The sequence below is a fragment of the Mustela putorius genome, unplaced genomic scaffold (assembly GCF_011764305.1).
Source record: "Mustela putorius furo isolate JIRA1106 unplaced genomic scaffold, ASM1176430v1.1 tig00003987_pilon_pilon_pilon, whole genome shotgun sequence".
In the NCBI taxonomy this organism is placed as follows: domain Eukaryota; kingdom Metazoa; phylum Chordata; class Mammalia; order Carnivora; family Mustelidae; genus Mustela; species Mustela putorius.
The window spans coordinates 5,451,978-5,465,125 of record NW_025422126.1 but is presented as its reverse complement, the minus strand read 5'-3'; the positions used below and the strand labels follow the sequence as shown (position 1 = coordinate 5,465,125).

At 41.4% G+C, this 13,148-nt stretch overlaps 1 protein-coding gene across 1 annotated transcript in view; it reads right to left on the bottom strand.

The window, feature by feature from the left end:
• RNF169 (ring finger protein 169) overlaps positions 1-11,919 on the bottom strand; it is an 84,587-nt gene extending 72,668 nt beyond the window's left edge. Inside the window, exon 1 of the mRNA XM_045071421.1 lies at positions 11,372-11,919. Coding sequence (XP_044927356.1) covers positions 11,372-11,873 — 502 coding nt within the window. The 5' untranslated portion in view covers positions 11,874-11,919. The remainder of the gene's footprint in view (positions 1-11,371) is intronic.
• Positions 11,920-13,148: the final 1,229 nt, after the last annotated feature.

The window sequence follows — 13,148 nt, the reverse complement described above, 5'->3', positions numbered from 1 at the left end:
CTTTATTCTTTCTGATCTTTACTTCCTTTGGATTTAATTTGCTGTTACCTTCCTACCTTCTTCAGCTGGCCACTTAACTCAATAATTTCCAGTCTTGGGGCGCCTGGGTGGCACAGTCTTGGTTTCGGCTCAAGTAGTGATCTCCAAAACCATGAGATCAAGCCCACATTGGGCTCTGTGCGCAGTGCAGAGTCTGAGACTTTCTCTCCCTCTGCCTCACCCCCTGCAGTCTCTCTCTCTCTAATATATACATAAATCTTTAAAAGATAATTTTCAGGGGTACCTGGGTGGCTCAGTCGCTAAGCAGCTGCCTTCAGCTCAGGTCATAATCCCAGGGTCCTGGGATTGGGCCTGCACTGGTTTCCCTGCTCAGCAGGAAGCCTGCTCCCTCTGTTTGTGTTCCCTCTCTCGCTGTGTCTCTGTCAAATCAATAAATAAAATCTTCAAAAAATAATAATTAATAATAATTTTCAGTCTTTCAATTCAAATACCTTGAAGATTCGGGCTCTGGCTCAGGTCATGATCCCAGGGTCCTGGGATCGAGCCCCCCATCGGGCTCCTTGCTCAGCAGGAAGCCTGCTTCTCCCTCTGCCTCTACCTGCGACTCTGTCTGCTTATACTCTCTCTCTGACAAATAAATAAATAAAATCTTTAAAAAAAAGAAATACCTTCAGATTCTAGGACGTATATTTCTTCACGTTAACATCTCTGAAATTGGGATGTTTCTTACAACTTAAGTTCTATTATTCAGGCAGCAGTGACGATCCCCCTGTCCTTGCTTATGCATAAATGTAGATAATTACAGAATAAACTTGCAAAAAAAATGTAGTGATTTGGTGGCTATGCCTGGTGGCATGATTGGACAACTGTAATCTCTCAATATTAGCCAACAAACCTATTTAGACCATCTGACAAAGAACTATGAGTCTCATCTGAAAAGCTTTTGTTGAAGCCATTTGGCAAGCTCAAGAAAGCATCAGCATCAAAACTTGCTGGGTGCCAGCAGTGTCAAAGAAAATGATAAGGATAGCTATAGGGCACTCTTTTAAGAAATGCTGTATCACCAATGATCTCTCTGACACAGTAAGCAATACTAGGTAGAAAAACACAAACCTCTATGATTCAGTTGAAACCTGATTTAGAAGAATCATGAACAGGAATATCCTAATCTATTACCTCACTTCCTTTTATAAATACATGCTCTAGTCATATGTTAAATCTATAAATAAATTTATAAGAGCTCTTGCAGGAAGCATAAAGTTAAAAGGTATAAGTGATAGGAAAGCATTGTTTGGTAAATGATAGTGCATCTTACAAAAGATGGCAACCTAAGATTCAATGAAATATAATATAGGCACTTAAATTTTCCTTAGTTTTGCTTTAGCTGTATTCTACAGATTCTGAATGAGTTGTTTCCACTGTTACTCAATTCCAATTTCCATGATTTTGTTTTTTACCATACATATATAAGTCTGTTTTTGCACTTTTAATTTCCAAACAGACTAGGAGGGATATTGGTTATATTTGTCAGTAATTTCTAATTTTACTGTATTGGGGTCAGATAACATGGTTTATATAGCAATCTTTGGTATTTGTTGAAACTTTATGAGCCTAATGCATATTCTCTAATTAGGGAAAGGTATGTTTCTCTATAAATGCAGCAGATCAAGTTATTCATAGTATTTCTTTTGCGGTTACCCTTAAATTTTTAATATATGCATCCAAGAGCCTAGTTAATCAATATCTCTATCTCCCTGAACTATATATGGAAACTTAGAACTTTTTAATACTGACTACTTTCCCTCCCAGTTTACATTTTATCCTTGTCCAATATTTTAGTTCCGCTTTGGTTTTGGCCCCCACAAAATAATGATCATTATTTTTGTTTTATATGGTCAATCTTGGCTTAGTTTACACACCAATTTCTCTATTCACCATGATTTCTTGTATCCTACTTTCTCCCATTACATTTCTTTCTTCCTGAAATACATTCTTTAGCATAAGAGTTCTTTCAGAAATAGCATGGTAAATACTCCGTATTTTTGTTTATCTGAAAATATTTTTATTTTTCCCTCACTCTTGAATGATAATTTAGCTGAATACAAAATTCAGATCTCTGTCAACACTTAGAAGACATTATTCTATTTTCTTCTGGCCTCTTTTGTTGATTACAAGGTGTCTGATCTCGGTCTGTTGCTCCTCTTTTCTTTCTGGTTGCTTTTTAAATTGCCTTTGTCGTTCTACAGTTTCACTGCAATGTGTGTGGTTGTGGGGGTTTTTTGTTGTGGTTGTTCATTTAATTATTTCTAGAGCCTCTTAAGTCTAAAACCTAAGGATTCACATCTTTCTATTAATTCTGAAATATTCTCAAGTCATCATCTCTTTCAATTCCATGTCTCCTCATTCTACTCTTCTCCTTCTGTAATTATTATTACATGTTGGGTCTTCTTGATCTTTCATTTTTCTTCCCCACTTTCAGATTTTCCTTCATTGTTTACTGTTTTGTTCTTAGGATTTCCATATATGTAATTACCAGTTTACTGATTTTCTCTTCATCTGTGTAAGCTATCGCTTATTTACTGAACTTTTTTTTTTAACCTAACGGACTATATTTTTCATTATGTTTAGCTCTTTTTCAAATGTACCTGTTTCATAACATCTTACTCATTTTCTGGGATGTCAATTAATTCTTTAATGTCTTTAGTCACTTAAAATATGTTAATTTAAATTATCATTCAAGCTGCTATTCTACTATGCTGGTTCCCAGAGATATAATCCTCTTGCTTGTTGTATCTACTAACTCTCATTTATGTTAGAAAATGGTTTCCAGGGTGCCTGGGTGGCTCAGTGGGTTAAGCCGCTGCCTTCGGCTCAGGTCATGATCTCAGGGTCCTGGGATCGAGTCCCGCATCGGGCTCTCTGCTCAGCAGGGAGCCTGCTTCCTCCTCTCTCTCTGCCTGCCTCTCTGCCTACTTGTGATCTCTCTCTGTCAAATAAGTAAATAAAATCTTAAAAAAAAAAAAAGAAGAAGAAAAGAAAATGGTTTCCACATGTGTCACATTTAATTATAAGTTCATCTTCAGCTGGGATTCTTTCTTAGAGAATCTCTTCTGGCCCAAGCTGGGAGTACCCCTTGGAGTCTTGTTTTTCCTTTCTCCAGGTGACCCAGGGGTATTACTAGTTTGGAGACAGCTTTTATATTAATTTCTCAGCCTGGTGATACTTAAACCATATAATATAAACTCAGATCCCAAATATAAGCAAGGCATGTATCTTGCGCTTCAATTCCTCAGAGAAGCCAGGATCCTGGGATCGAGCCCCTCATCGGGCTCCTTGCTCAATGGGGAGTCTTCTTTTCCTTCTCCCTCTGCTTGCCTCTCTCTCTGCCTCCACCTGCCTCTCTGCCTGCTTGTGTGCTTTCTCCCTCTCTCCTTCTGACAAATAAATAAATAAAATCTTTAAAAAAAAAGAATCCCAGTTTTGTGCAGAAGTTTTAGTTTTGGTTCCTTTTTCTACATGGTTAAAACTTAGTCCATTAGGAATAGAAACCAGAAATAACCCCTCACCCCGCCCCATCACCCTACTCCAGGACAGCACAGCATGAGCTCAAGGCTTACTAAAGTTCTGGTTTTTAGTTTCATTTGTATTTCTAGAACCCGGAGATTTTCCTCTATTTCCTGCAAGCTCAGGAATGCACTTTAAAAAAATGTTAGTTCAGGGGCTCCTGGGTGGCTCAGCGGTTAGGTGTCTGCCTTCAGCTCAGGTCATGATCCCAGGGTCCTGGGATCAAGCCCCACATCAAGCTCCCTGCTTGGGGGGAAGCCTGCTTCTCCTTCTCCCGCTCCCCCTGCTTGTGTTCCTGCTCTTGCTGTCAAATAAATAAATAAAATCTTAAAAAAAAAAAAAAACCTGTTAGTTCTATATCATCCAGCTTTTCTGGATATTTGTAGCAGAGGAGTCTTCTTAACTCAGTTATCCATCTTGCTAAAAGAGCATCTGGGTTCTCCAATCTATTTCCTACATTAACCCCATAGGAGTAATCACTCTAAAATGCAAAGATGGAACTCCTCTTTAAAACTCTTCAGTGGATCCTTAGTCCTGAGCACAGCATTCAAAGTCCACTATTATCCAGTAACTGCTTATTTCTGGAATTCCATCTCCTTCCACTCTCCCACACACACTTTTTGCTCCAACAACTCCTACTTACAATCCCTAGAGGTCTCCTTGTTACTTCATACTCCTGTGCTTCTAAATATACTGATTTCCCTCATCTTTATCCTGCCCTCATCCACCTACTGAATACTCAGGGTCAAGTGTCTAACTTTTACTGCAGCCATTCCTGACCCATCCAAGTTTGATCCTCTTCATTGTGAAATGGCTAACATTCCTTGAGCTCTTTATATGCCATGCATTCTAATAATTCACTTAGTCTTAACAACAACCTTCTGATTTTGCTATTACTATGCCCATTTTCTAAATGAGGAAACTAAGGCAAGGTCAAGCAATGTACCCAAGGACACACAGCTATAAATGGCAGAGCTGGAATTCAAATACAGGCAATCTGTCTCCAGATCCTGCTCTGTTAACTGGCTCTCATAATATATACTTTATTGCCTTCTACAATTATATCTTGGATTATGGTTATAAGTGCATTTATTACACATTTCAGTGGCATGTTTATATACTAATCTTCCCAACTATACCACCTTGAAGAGAAAGAACCATGTTTTTATTCTTTTTGTAGTTCCAGTGCCCAGCATATAGAAGACCCTCAAATGGTTACTAAATTAATGCATGACTGAGGGAAACATCCTCATAGTCACTGCTTTAGTCCAGCCTCTCTTCATCTCTTGCCTGAACTACTAAAATAACCCTCTGGCTGGACTCCCTTCCTTGTTTTTATTCACCTCTTCCCTCCATACTCCAACCAAGCACATTATGATGATGTCATTCCACTTACTTAAAAATCTTTAAGGGCAGGAATGCCTGAGTGTCTCAGTCAGTTAAGCATCTGTCTCTTGGGGTGCCTGGGTAGCTCAGTCGTTAAGTGTCTGCCTTCAGCTCAGGTCATTATCCCAAGGTCCTGGGATAGAGCCCCGCATCAGGCTCCCTGCTTAGTGGGGACCCTGCTTCTCCCTCTCCCACTCCCTCTGCTGTGTTCCCTCTCTCAGTGTGTCTCTCTGTCAAATAAGTGAATAAAATCTTTAAAATTTAAAAAAAAAAAAAAAAGCATCTGCCTCGATTTCAGCTCAGGTCATGGTCTCAGGGTGGTGAGACTGAGCCCCGTGTTGGGCTCCATACTGGGCATGGAGCCTGCTTAAGATTCTCTCCCCCTCTCCCTCAAAAAAATCTTTAAGGGCTCTGCATTATCTACGGGATAAAGTTCCAAATTCTTTAAAGATTTTATTTATTTATTTATTTATTTATTTATTTGTCAGAGAGAGAAAGAGAGAAAGAACACAAGTAGGCAGAGTGGCAGGCAGAGGCAGAGAGAGAAGCAGGCTCCCCACCGAGGAGGGAGCCTGATGTGGGACTCGATCCCAGAACCCTGGGATCATGACCTGAGCTGAAGGCAGTGGCTTAACCGACTAAGCCACCCTGGCATCCCAAGTTCCAAATTCTTTAATCACAACTTTGTGATCTAACTTCCACAGTCCCTTCTCTTCTCCCTCCCACTCCAGTCCAAATTTCCATCAATATTTAACCCCTGTCAGTCCCTGAATATGCCAACAGTCTTCATGCTTTTGTACATACAGGTGCTTCTTCCTGAATGGCCATTCCCTCCTCCCTCATCTGATGAATTCCTATTCTTTTCAACATATAGTTCAAATGCCTCAGCTCTCCTCACTTTCACCTCACTTACCACTTTGTAATGTTATTTGGTGAGGTGTTTGTCCAACCAGGTTATGGAATCTCAGAGACATAAGACAGGGACCAGGTCTTATCCATCTTTTTTATTGTATTATCTTACAGAGCACATGCTCCAAAAATGCTCATTGAATTAGTGGAATGCTATTTGACAAACATATCCTATATCCTACACTCAAAAAAACTCAGCTATAAATGAATTCAAGGGTAATAAGCAACTCATCCAGATTAACTGGAAGTTAGGCAGGAGTGGAAATATGAATGGACAAAAACAAATACCTCCTAAATTCCTGCTGCTCAATCCTGAATTCTATAGAATAGAGATGGTCCTCCAATGGCAATTAATGTTTAGTTGGTGAGGTTATCTCATTCTGAGTTGTTTCCTGCATTAGTATAACACATAAAGACACTCTCAAACTCTGGACTATATCTCATTAAGGATAAAAAGTTGACTCATTTTACACATTTTAAAACAAATCCTTAAAGATGAGGGGAATTCTTGTCCTTTTACACTACAATCACATGATTTCATTATTCATTAGTCCTAAATGCAATTTAGGCTGCACACATAGCAAACATTGTCTGCCAACTGAGTAATAAACCAGAACTACTTGTCTGTCACAGAAAGAGGAAATTTTTAAAATGTATAATGTTAACCCTAAGTGAACAGGAAGGTTGGGTAGGATTACAATGAAGGGATAAATGAGGTACTATTCATTTTCTGCAATGCACTTTTTTTTTTAAAGATTTTTTTTTATTTGACAGAGGGAGAGATCACAAGTAGGCAGAGAAGCAGGCAGAGAAAGGGGGGGAAGCAGGCTCCCTGTGACCCGGGGCTCAATCCCAGGATCCTGAGATCATGACCTGAGCTGAAAGCAGAGGCTTAATCCACTGAGCCACCCAGACGCCCCTCTGCAATGCACTTTTTTTTTTTTTTTTAAGATTTTATTTATTTATTTGACAGAGAGAGATCACAAGCAGGTAGAGAGGCAGGCAGAGAGAGAGGAGGAAGCAGGCTCCTTGCTGAGCAGAGAGCCCGATGCGGGCCTCGATCCCAGGACCCTGAGATCATGACCTGAGCCGAAGGCAGCGGCTCAACCCACTGAGCCACCCAGGCGCCCTGCAATGCACTTTTAACACTAAAAATTTTTTGAAAGTTCTACTGCCAGTTTAAAACATTCATTGGCCTTTGTCTAACTTTTCAATTGTTACCCATGGTAGAAGAAAAAGAACTGTCCTAAAAGGTCTTGGCTCTTCTTTCTTTCTTACTAATATTTTATTTATTTATTTATTTATTTATTTGAGAGATTGAGAACACAAGCAGTGGGGAGGGGCAGTGGGAGAGGGAGAAGCAGACTCCCTGCTGAGCAGGGAGCCCACCATGGGGCTTGATCCCAGAACTCTGGGATCATGACCCAAGCGGAAGGCAGACACTTAATCCACTGTGCCACCCACAGGCACCCCAAGGTCTTGGTTTCAAGTTCAAAGGCAGTGTAATTTAGAATGATCACTCTTGATTTCAAATCAAAACTAAATGAATTCTTAAAATTCATTATTATGTAATATATATACTTAAGTCTCATTGGTAATAATTATATTTTTTAATATTTAATATGCTATATTACACATTATATAAAATATGTATACTATTTTACATATTATATAAATATATATTACATATTATATATATATTATAAAAATATAATTATTACCAATGAGACTTAAGTATTGCTGTTGTATATACAACTGACCATTGAACAATACAGGGGTGAGGGGCACTGACCCCTGGTACAGTCAAAAATCCACAGTAACTTCTGATTCCCCCAAAACATTACTCATAGCCCACCGCTGACCGGATGCCTTACTAATAACATAAACTGCTGATTAGCATATATTTTGTATGTTATGTGCATTATATACTATATTCTTACAATAAAGCTAAAGAAAAGAAAATGTTAGGAAAATCCTAAGAAAGAGAAAATACATTTACGGCACTGTAATGTCTTTGAAAAAAAATCCACTTATAGGTGGAACACAGAATTCAAACTCCTGTTATTCAAGGATCTACGGCAGCTGCAAAGGTAGCTATCTATGTCTGTGTGTTCCTTTATTATTTTTTTTTTAATCAATGGACCAAGACTGTCTCTACATTTAGAATAAAAGCTCCACAAGAAAGAAATCTTTGAATATTTGATTCACTAATGTCTCCCAAAGTCCTAGAACAGTGCCTGGCTGGCAGAGCAAAGGCATTCATTACATACTTGTGAATATTGCTCAAAATGGTCCAAATACTATAACAGTATATATACAACGAGCTACAGCTCCTTGAGAAACATGAAGTAGCCTTCACACAATGTTGCACAAATCAACTGATACTGTATCCAAAAGCAAACTGACAATGCATATAATAAAACAAAACATTTTACACAAGAGTCCTTAAGGTCCTGAAATTTAAAGCTTGCCAAGAAGCTGGCAAAAAACAAAAATGTCACCAACACAACCAAAATTTTCAACAAGCACAAACTCTTACACTTATTTCATAGACAATTCAATTCTAAAAGAGCCATGAGGCTTCAACAACTAAATTTTAAGAATTTCACTTAAAAACCAGTGCATTTACTACAAAATTTAATTTCAAGTATTATAAAGCAGGCTTGACCTTTATCAATTGGCCTAACTAGGCCAAAAGAATATTGCTAAGCAATATACCTCTGAATATACCTAAAATTGCTAATTCTATTGCTGTTTCCCACTCAAAAACACAATGTAAATACTTATAAAACTGGTCTTTAGTTTTCCCTATTAAAAGCCATATGAGACTTAAGTATTGCTTAACTGTATGAGCATTTAACTGGGAATCAGACTATGTTTATTGGGTTATTTAGGGGGTACCCTTTTGGTACTTGATTATCTGCTATTCACTCATGATGACGACTAGCTGGTTACATTTTTTTTTTTTTTTTTTTTTTTTTTTTTTTTTTTTTGAGCGAGAGAGCACAAGCGGGGGAGCAGTAGAAGGAAGGGAGAGACAGGCATGATCCGAGGACCCTGGGATCATAACTTGAGCCTACCCAACTGAGCCACCCAGGTGCCTGTGGTCACTTTCTACTCTGTTTTGGGCCTCAGTTCTCCCTTCTGTAGAATGAGGAGCCTGTGTTAAAACAATGGTTCCTCGCTTTCTTTTTCAACCCTTTGAGAATCTGGTGAAAGCTATAGGTGACCTCTCCTTAACAGTGCACATACATGTGTATGTAACAATTTTATGAACAGCTATTTACAATAGTAAAAGATTGGAAACAACCTAAATGTCTACCAACTGATGGTTAAGTAAATCGTTACAGCCATTCAACAAACTCCTTGCAGCTGTAAGTAGGATAAAGAAACCTTTCATATACTGATATGAAAAGATTTCCATCATGTATTGTTACATGAACAAAAGCAAGTTACAGTGTATACAATATGCAAACTTTTGTGTAAAAAGATCAAAAACTATACCGGAATTTTTATATATAAACATAAACTGGAAAAAACGAGAATTTTGATGTTCATGGAAAATGAGTAAAGGGATAGGAGGAAACTTTCCATTGCATACTTTGTTATATTTTTGTTTGCATTATGTCAATACACTGCATACTAAAATTTTAAAGTAAAAAAATTGTATATAACTTCAAGAAGTCCAGGCGACCCACTGAAGCTAGAAGATAAATCCCAAACCCTGCTCAGCAATATTCTTCTATAATGACTTGACTTAATAAGCCTGTAATTATATACACTCACACAAGAACATTTAAGGAAAAACATTTTTCATCACAGTCCTCATAAACATATAAAGTAATTGGTGAATACTCAGTGATTCAATAGATCCTAATTTGGAATCTCATTTTATATAATTTTCCTTAATTATGATACACTTCATGACAAATTTCTTCAAGGGAAAAAGTTTGCACATATTCCCTCTCATGGATCAAATTTCAGACTATTTCACTGAGAAGTCCAGACTTTAGAAATAAGAATACAAATTTCTATCCTATTTGACCATAAAATCAATAGTACTAATAGGGAAACATGAGAAATGCTTTTCTTTCCCATAATCTCAGAATGTGAAGCAAATTAAAGAGCATATGAGAACATCATACAGCACCCATAAATTAGATGACATCTGAGGAGACCTTCTTGCCTGAATTGAGCAGCAATCAGATGGAACTGGGTTTTCATCCTTAAGGCAAATTATTTAACCTCTCTGGGTCTCAGTTTCATCTGTAAAATGGAAATAAAAGTACCTATCTCATAAGGATGTTGTGGAGCTTAAAAGGAGTAACAAGGAACACAGAAAATAAGACAGAAATAAAAAGTAAAGTATCCTGGACAGTGGCAGGTGTCCGCTCAAATCACAACAGACTGCATTCTGGAACCTGTAGTTTCTGGGGACTGCACTTTCATACACAAGCAACGCCTTCTTTTCCCTACAGAATTCCCCACACAGAATTCCCAACACAGAAAGTGCAAATATCTGGCCTTTCCTAATTATGCTTCTTGAAAATCTCCTCCTAGGCAAACATTTCTTATCAAATAGCTGTAGATGTTGTATCAATTGGATGTGTCAGAGAGAGTCTGAAGTTACAAGAGTTTTGTTTTGTGGTTTTTACAGGACACTTCCCCTGTCAAGTTCAGCACCAAAGAGTGGCAAGCTATGCAATGTAAAGAAAGGCAAGAAGTTTAAAGCAACAGTCCTGCAACAGACTTTTAACTCCCAGGATGATAGCAGGAAACCTACACTGCCATAGAGGTAGAAGCAGCCCCTGCCAACCAATCTCCATTTACGAAACTTTTATACCCCATCCAGTTTTGTTTTGTTTTGTCTCCAACACTACTGGAGCTTATTAACTTCTGGAATTATTATAAATATAATTAACCCTGATTTACTGCTTCCTCACTCTGTTCTACGCATGCATTTTTCAAGACTTTGTGAAAACTGCACATGTGAGTTCATTCTCTCAACCTACTTTACACTCAAGTCTGAAAAGCTCCCTTCACATCCTCAAGTGCAACCCGTCCCCTTAATTCCAGATACTCCATACCTCTCACTGATCCATTCAGGCCCAGGAGCCACTTCTTTACACGCAGCTCGCGCCCCAACTCCTCACCCAACACTAAACCGAGCACTTCTCCGATCCTCCAGGGCCCCTGCAAAGTTCGGAACCCTTCACCCACACACCATTCCAACCTGGCCCTAACTTGTTCCAAGAATGCTGTTTCCCTCCAAACTTCTGACTTCCGTAAGGCGCGGGATCCCCTCACCGCCGTTCCAAATCCATTCCACCCGTACTTTATTCTGAAGTTCAAAATTCACAAACAGATGCACCTGGACAGAGCCCAGTTCCAACCCCACGAGAACGCTATACGGCCGCTCGAGTACGGCCTGGGACCCCCCACCCCCTAACCAGGCCAGGCCGGGCGCGCTCGGCCTCGCTCCGGACCCCAAGGGGAGGAGGGGAAGCACCACCTGGCTCTGCGGCCCCAGCGCGCGGCTCCTGCTCCGGCCTGGGCCCCGCGGCGGCCGCGCCCCCGTCCCGGCGCGGGCGGCAGCGCTCCGGCTGGCCGCGGCGGGCGCGCTCGCCCTGCACCTCCGCGTCGGCCTGGCCGTCGTCGCGGGCCCGACGGCGGGCCCAAGTAGGGCCGCGGGCTCTGCAGCGGGGGCAACCCGGGCCCGCCGCGTCGGCGGCGCGCTGGGCGCAGCCTCGGCACAGCGAGTGGCCGCACGGCAGGGCCGCCGCTTCCCCCGGGGTCTCCAAGCACCCGGCGCAGCCCGACTCCTCCGGCCGCGGCGGTGGCGGCGGCTGCAGCAGCGGTGATGGCAACACCAGCAGCGCGGGGCCAGAGGCTGCGCCCGGGGCCCCAGTCTTGACTGCCGCCATCTCCTCACAGCGGCCCCGTCGGCCCCGCCGACTGAGAGCCGCCGCTGCCGCCGCGGAAGAGGCCCGCGTACTCGGACCTGCCGCCGCCATCTTGTTTCCCGTTTGAAGGGAGAGTCCGTTGCGAGGGAGAAGAGTAGAGGGCGGGGCAGCGCGGCGGGCGGTGCTGGCTACATATTTATGAGGGGGCGGGGCTCCAGGGACCCCCCCGCCCGGGGCTGGTTTTCTCCGGGTCTGATTGGCGAAAAGCGGAGGCTCATTGATATTTATGAGTTACCCTATATGCAGTCTTCAGCCTCGCCCTCCAGTCTGCAATTTCCTCTTATTGAACCAGATGAAGTTGAGGACTGAGGGGATTTGGAAATTCTGAGCGATATTAAACTTTATGAAGTAATTACACGTATTTATCCTGCAATACCCTGATAACTAAAGCTAAAGTGAGTGGGGAATATGTGACTTATCCAGAACCTTCCCTCAGTGCTTCATTTGATGTGAAGGTAGATGTTGTGACCAGGCCTACTGTGACCAGCAACTACCAAAAATAACAGCTTCTTGTCAGTCCTCATCTCCATATCCTCCCTCTCCACATCCTTCCCGGAACTCCCTTCCCTTGTCTGGCAAAACCATACTTTCCTGGTTTTTTCTCAACGCCTCAGCTCTTTCTTACTCTTTTGAGCCCTCCACCTTAAGTGTGGGTATTCCTCTAGGCTCAGGCCTCAGTTCTTCTTCTCTCTTTGGATGCCACCTCACCCTCACCTCACACTTTCTTCCAGCTGAAACCCCCAAATCGATATCTGCAGTCCAGACCTCTTGACTTCAGCACCGTATATTCAACTACTTGATGGAAACATAATCTTGGATGTCTGGATTCCTCGTGTAAAAAACTGAAGTCACGGGGCGCCTGGGTGGCTCAGTGGGTTAAGCCACTGCCTTCGGCTCGGGTCGTGATCTCAGGGTCCTGGGATCGAGTCCCGCATCGGGCACTCTGCTCAGCGGGGAGCCTGCTTCCTCCTCTCTCTCTCTCTGCCTGCTTCTATGCCTACTTGTGATCTCTCTCTGTCAAGCAAATGAATAAAATCTTAAAAAAAAAAAATTAAAAAAAAAACTGAAGTCACTGTCTTCCACCCTACTCCCAAAACAGCTTATTTCTTGCTCCCCATATCCTATTAAAGGTACTATCCTCCCAGTTCCTCAAGCTCTAGACCTAGTGTTCTTTACTTTTCCCTCATCTCCCACATCTGTCAGTTTCTTATTCTCCCAACAAAATGACTATTTTCCCACCTATCTTCTCCTCTTCATCGCACTCCCACTGCCCAGTTCATGTCTCCTCATCTCTCACCTAGATTAGTGCAGTAGCTCCTATAGGTT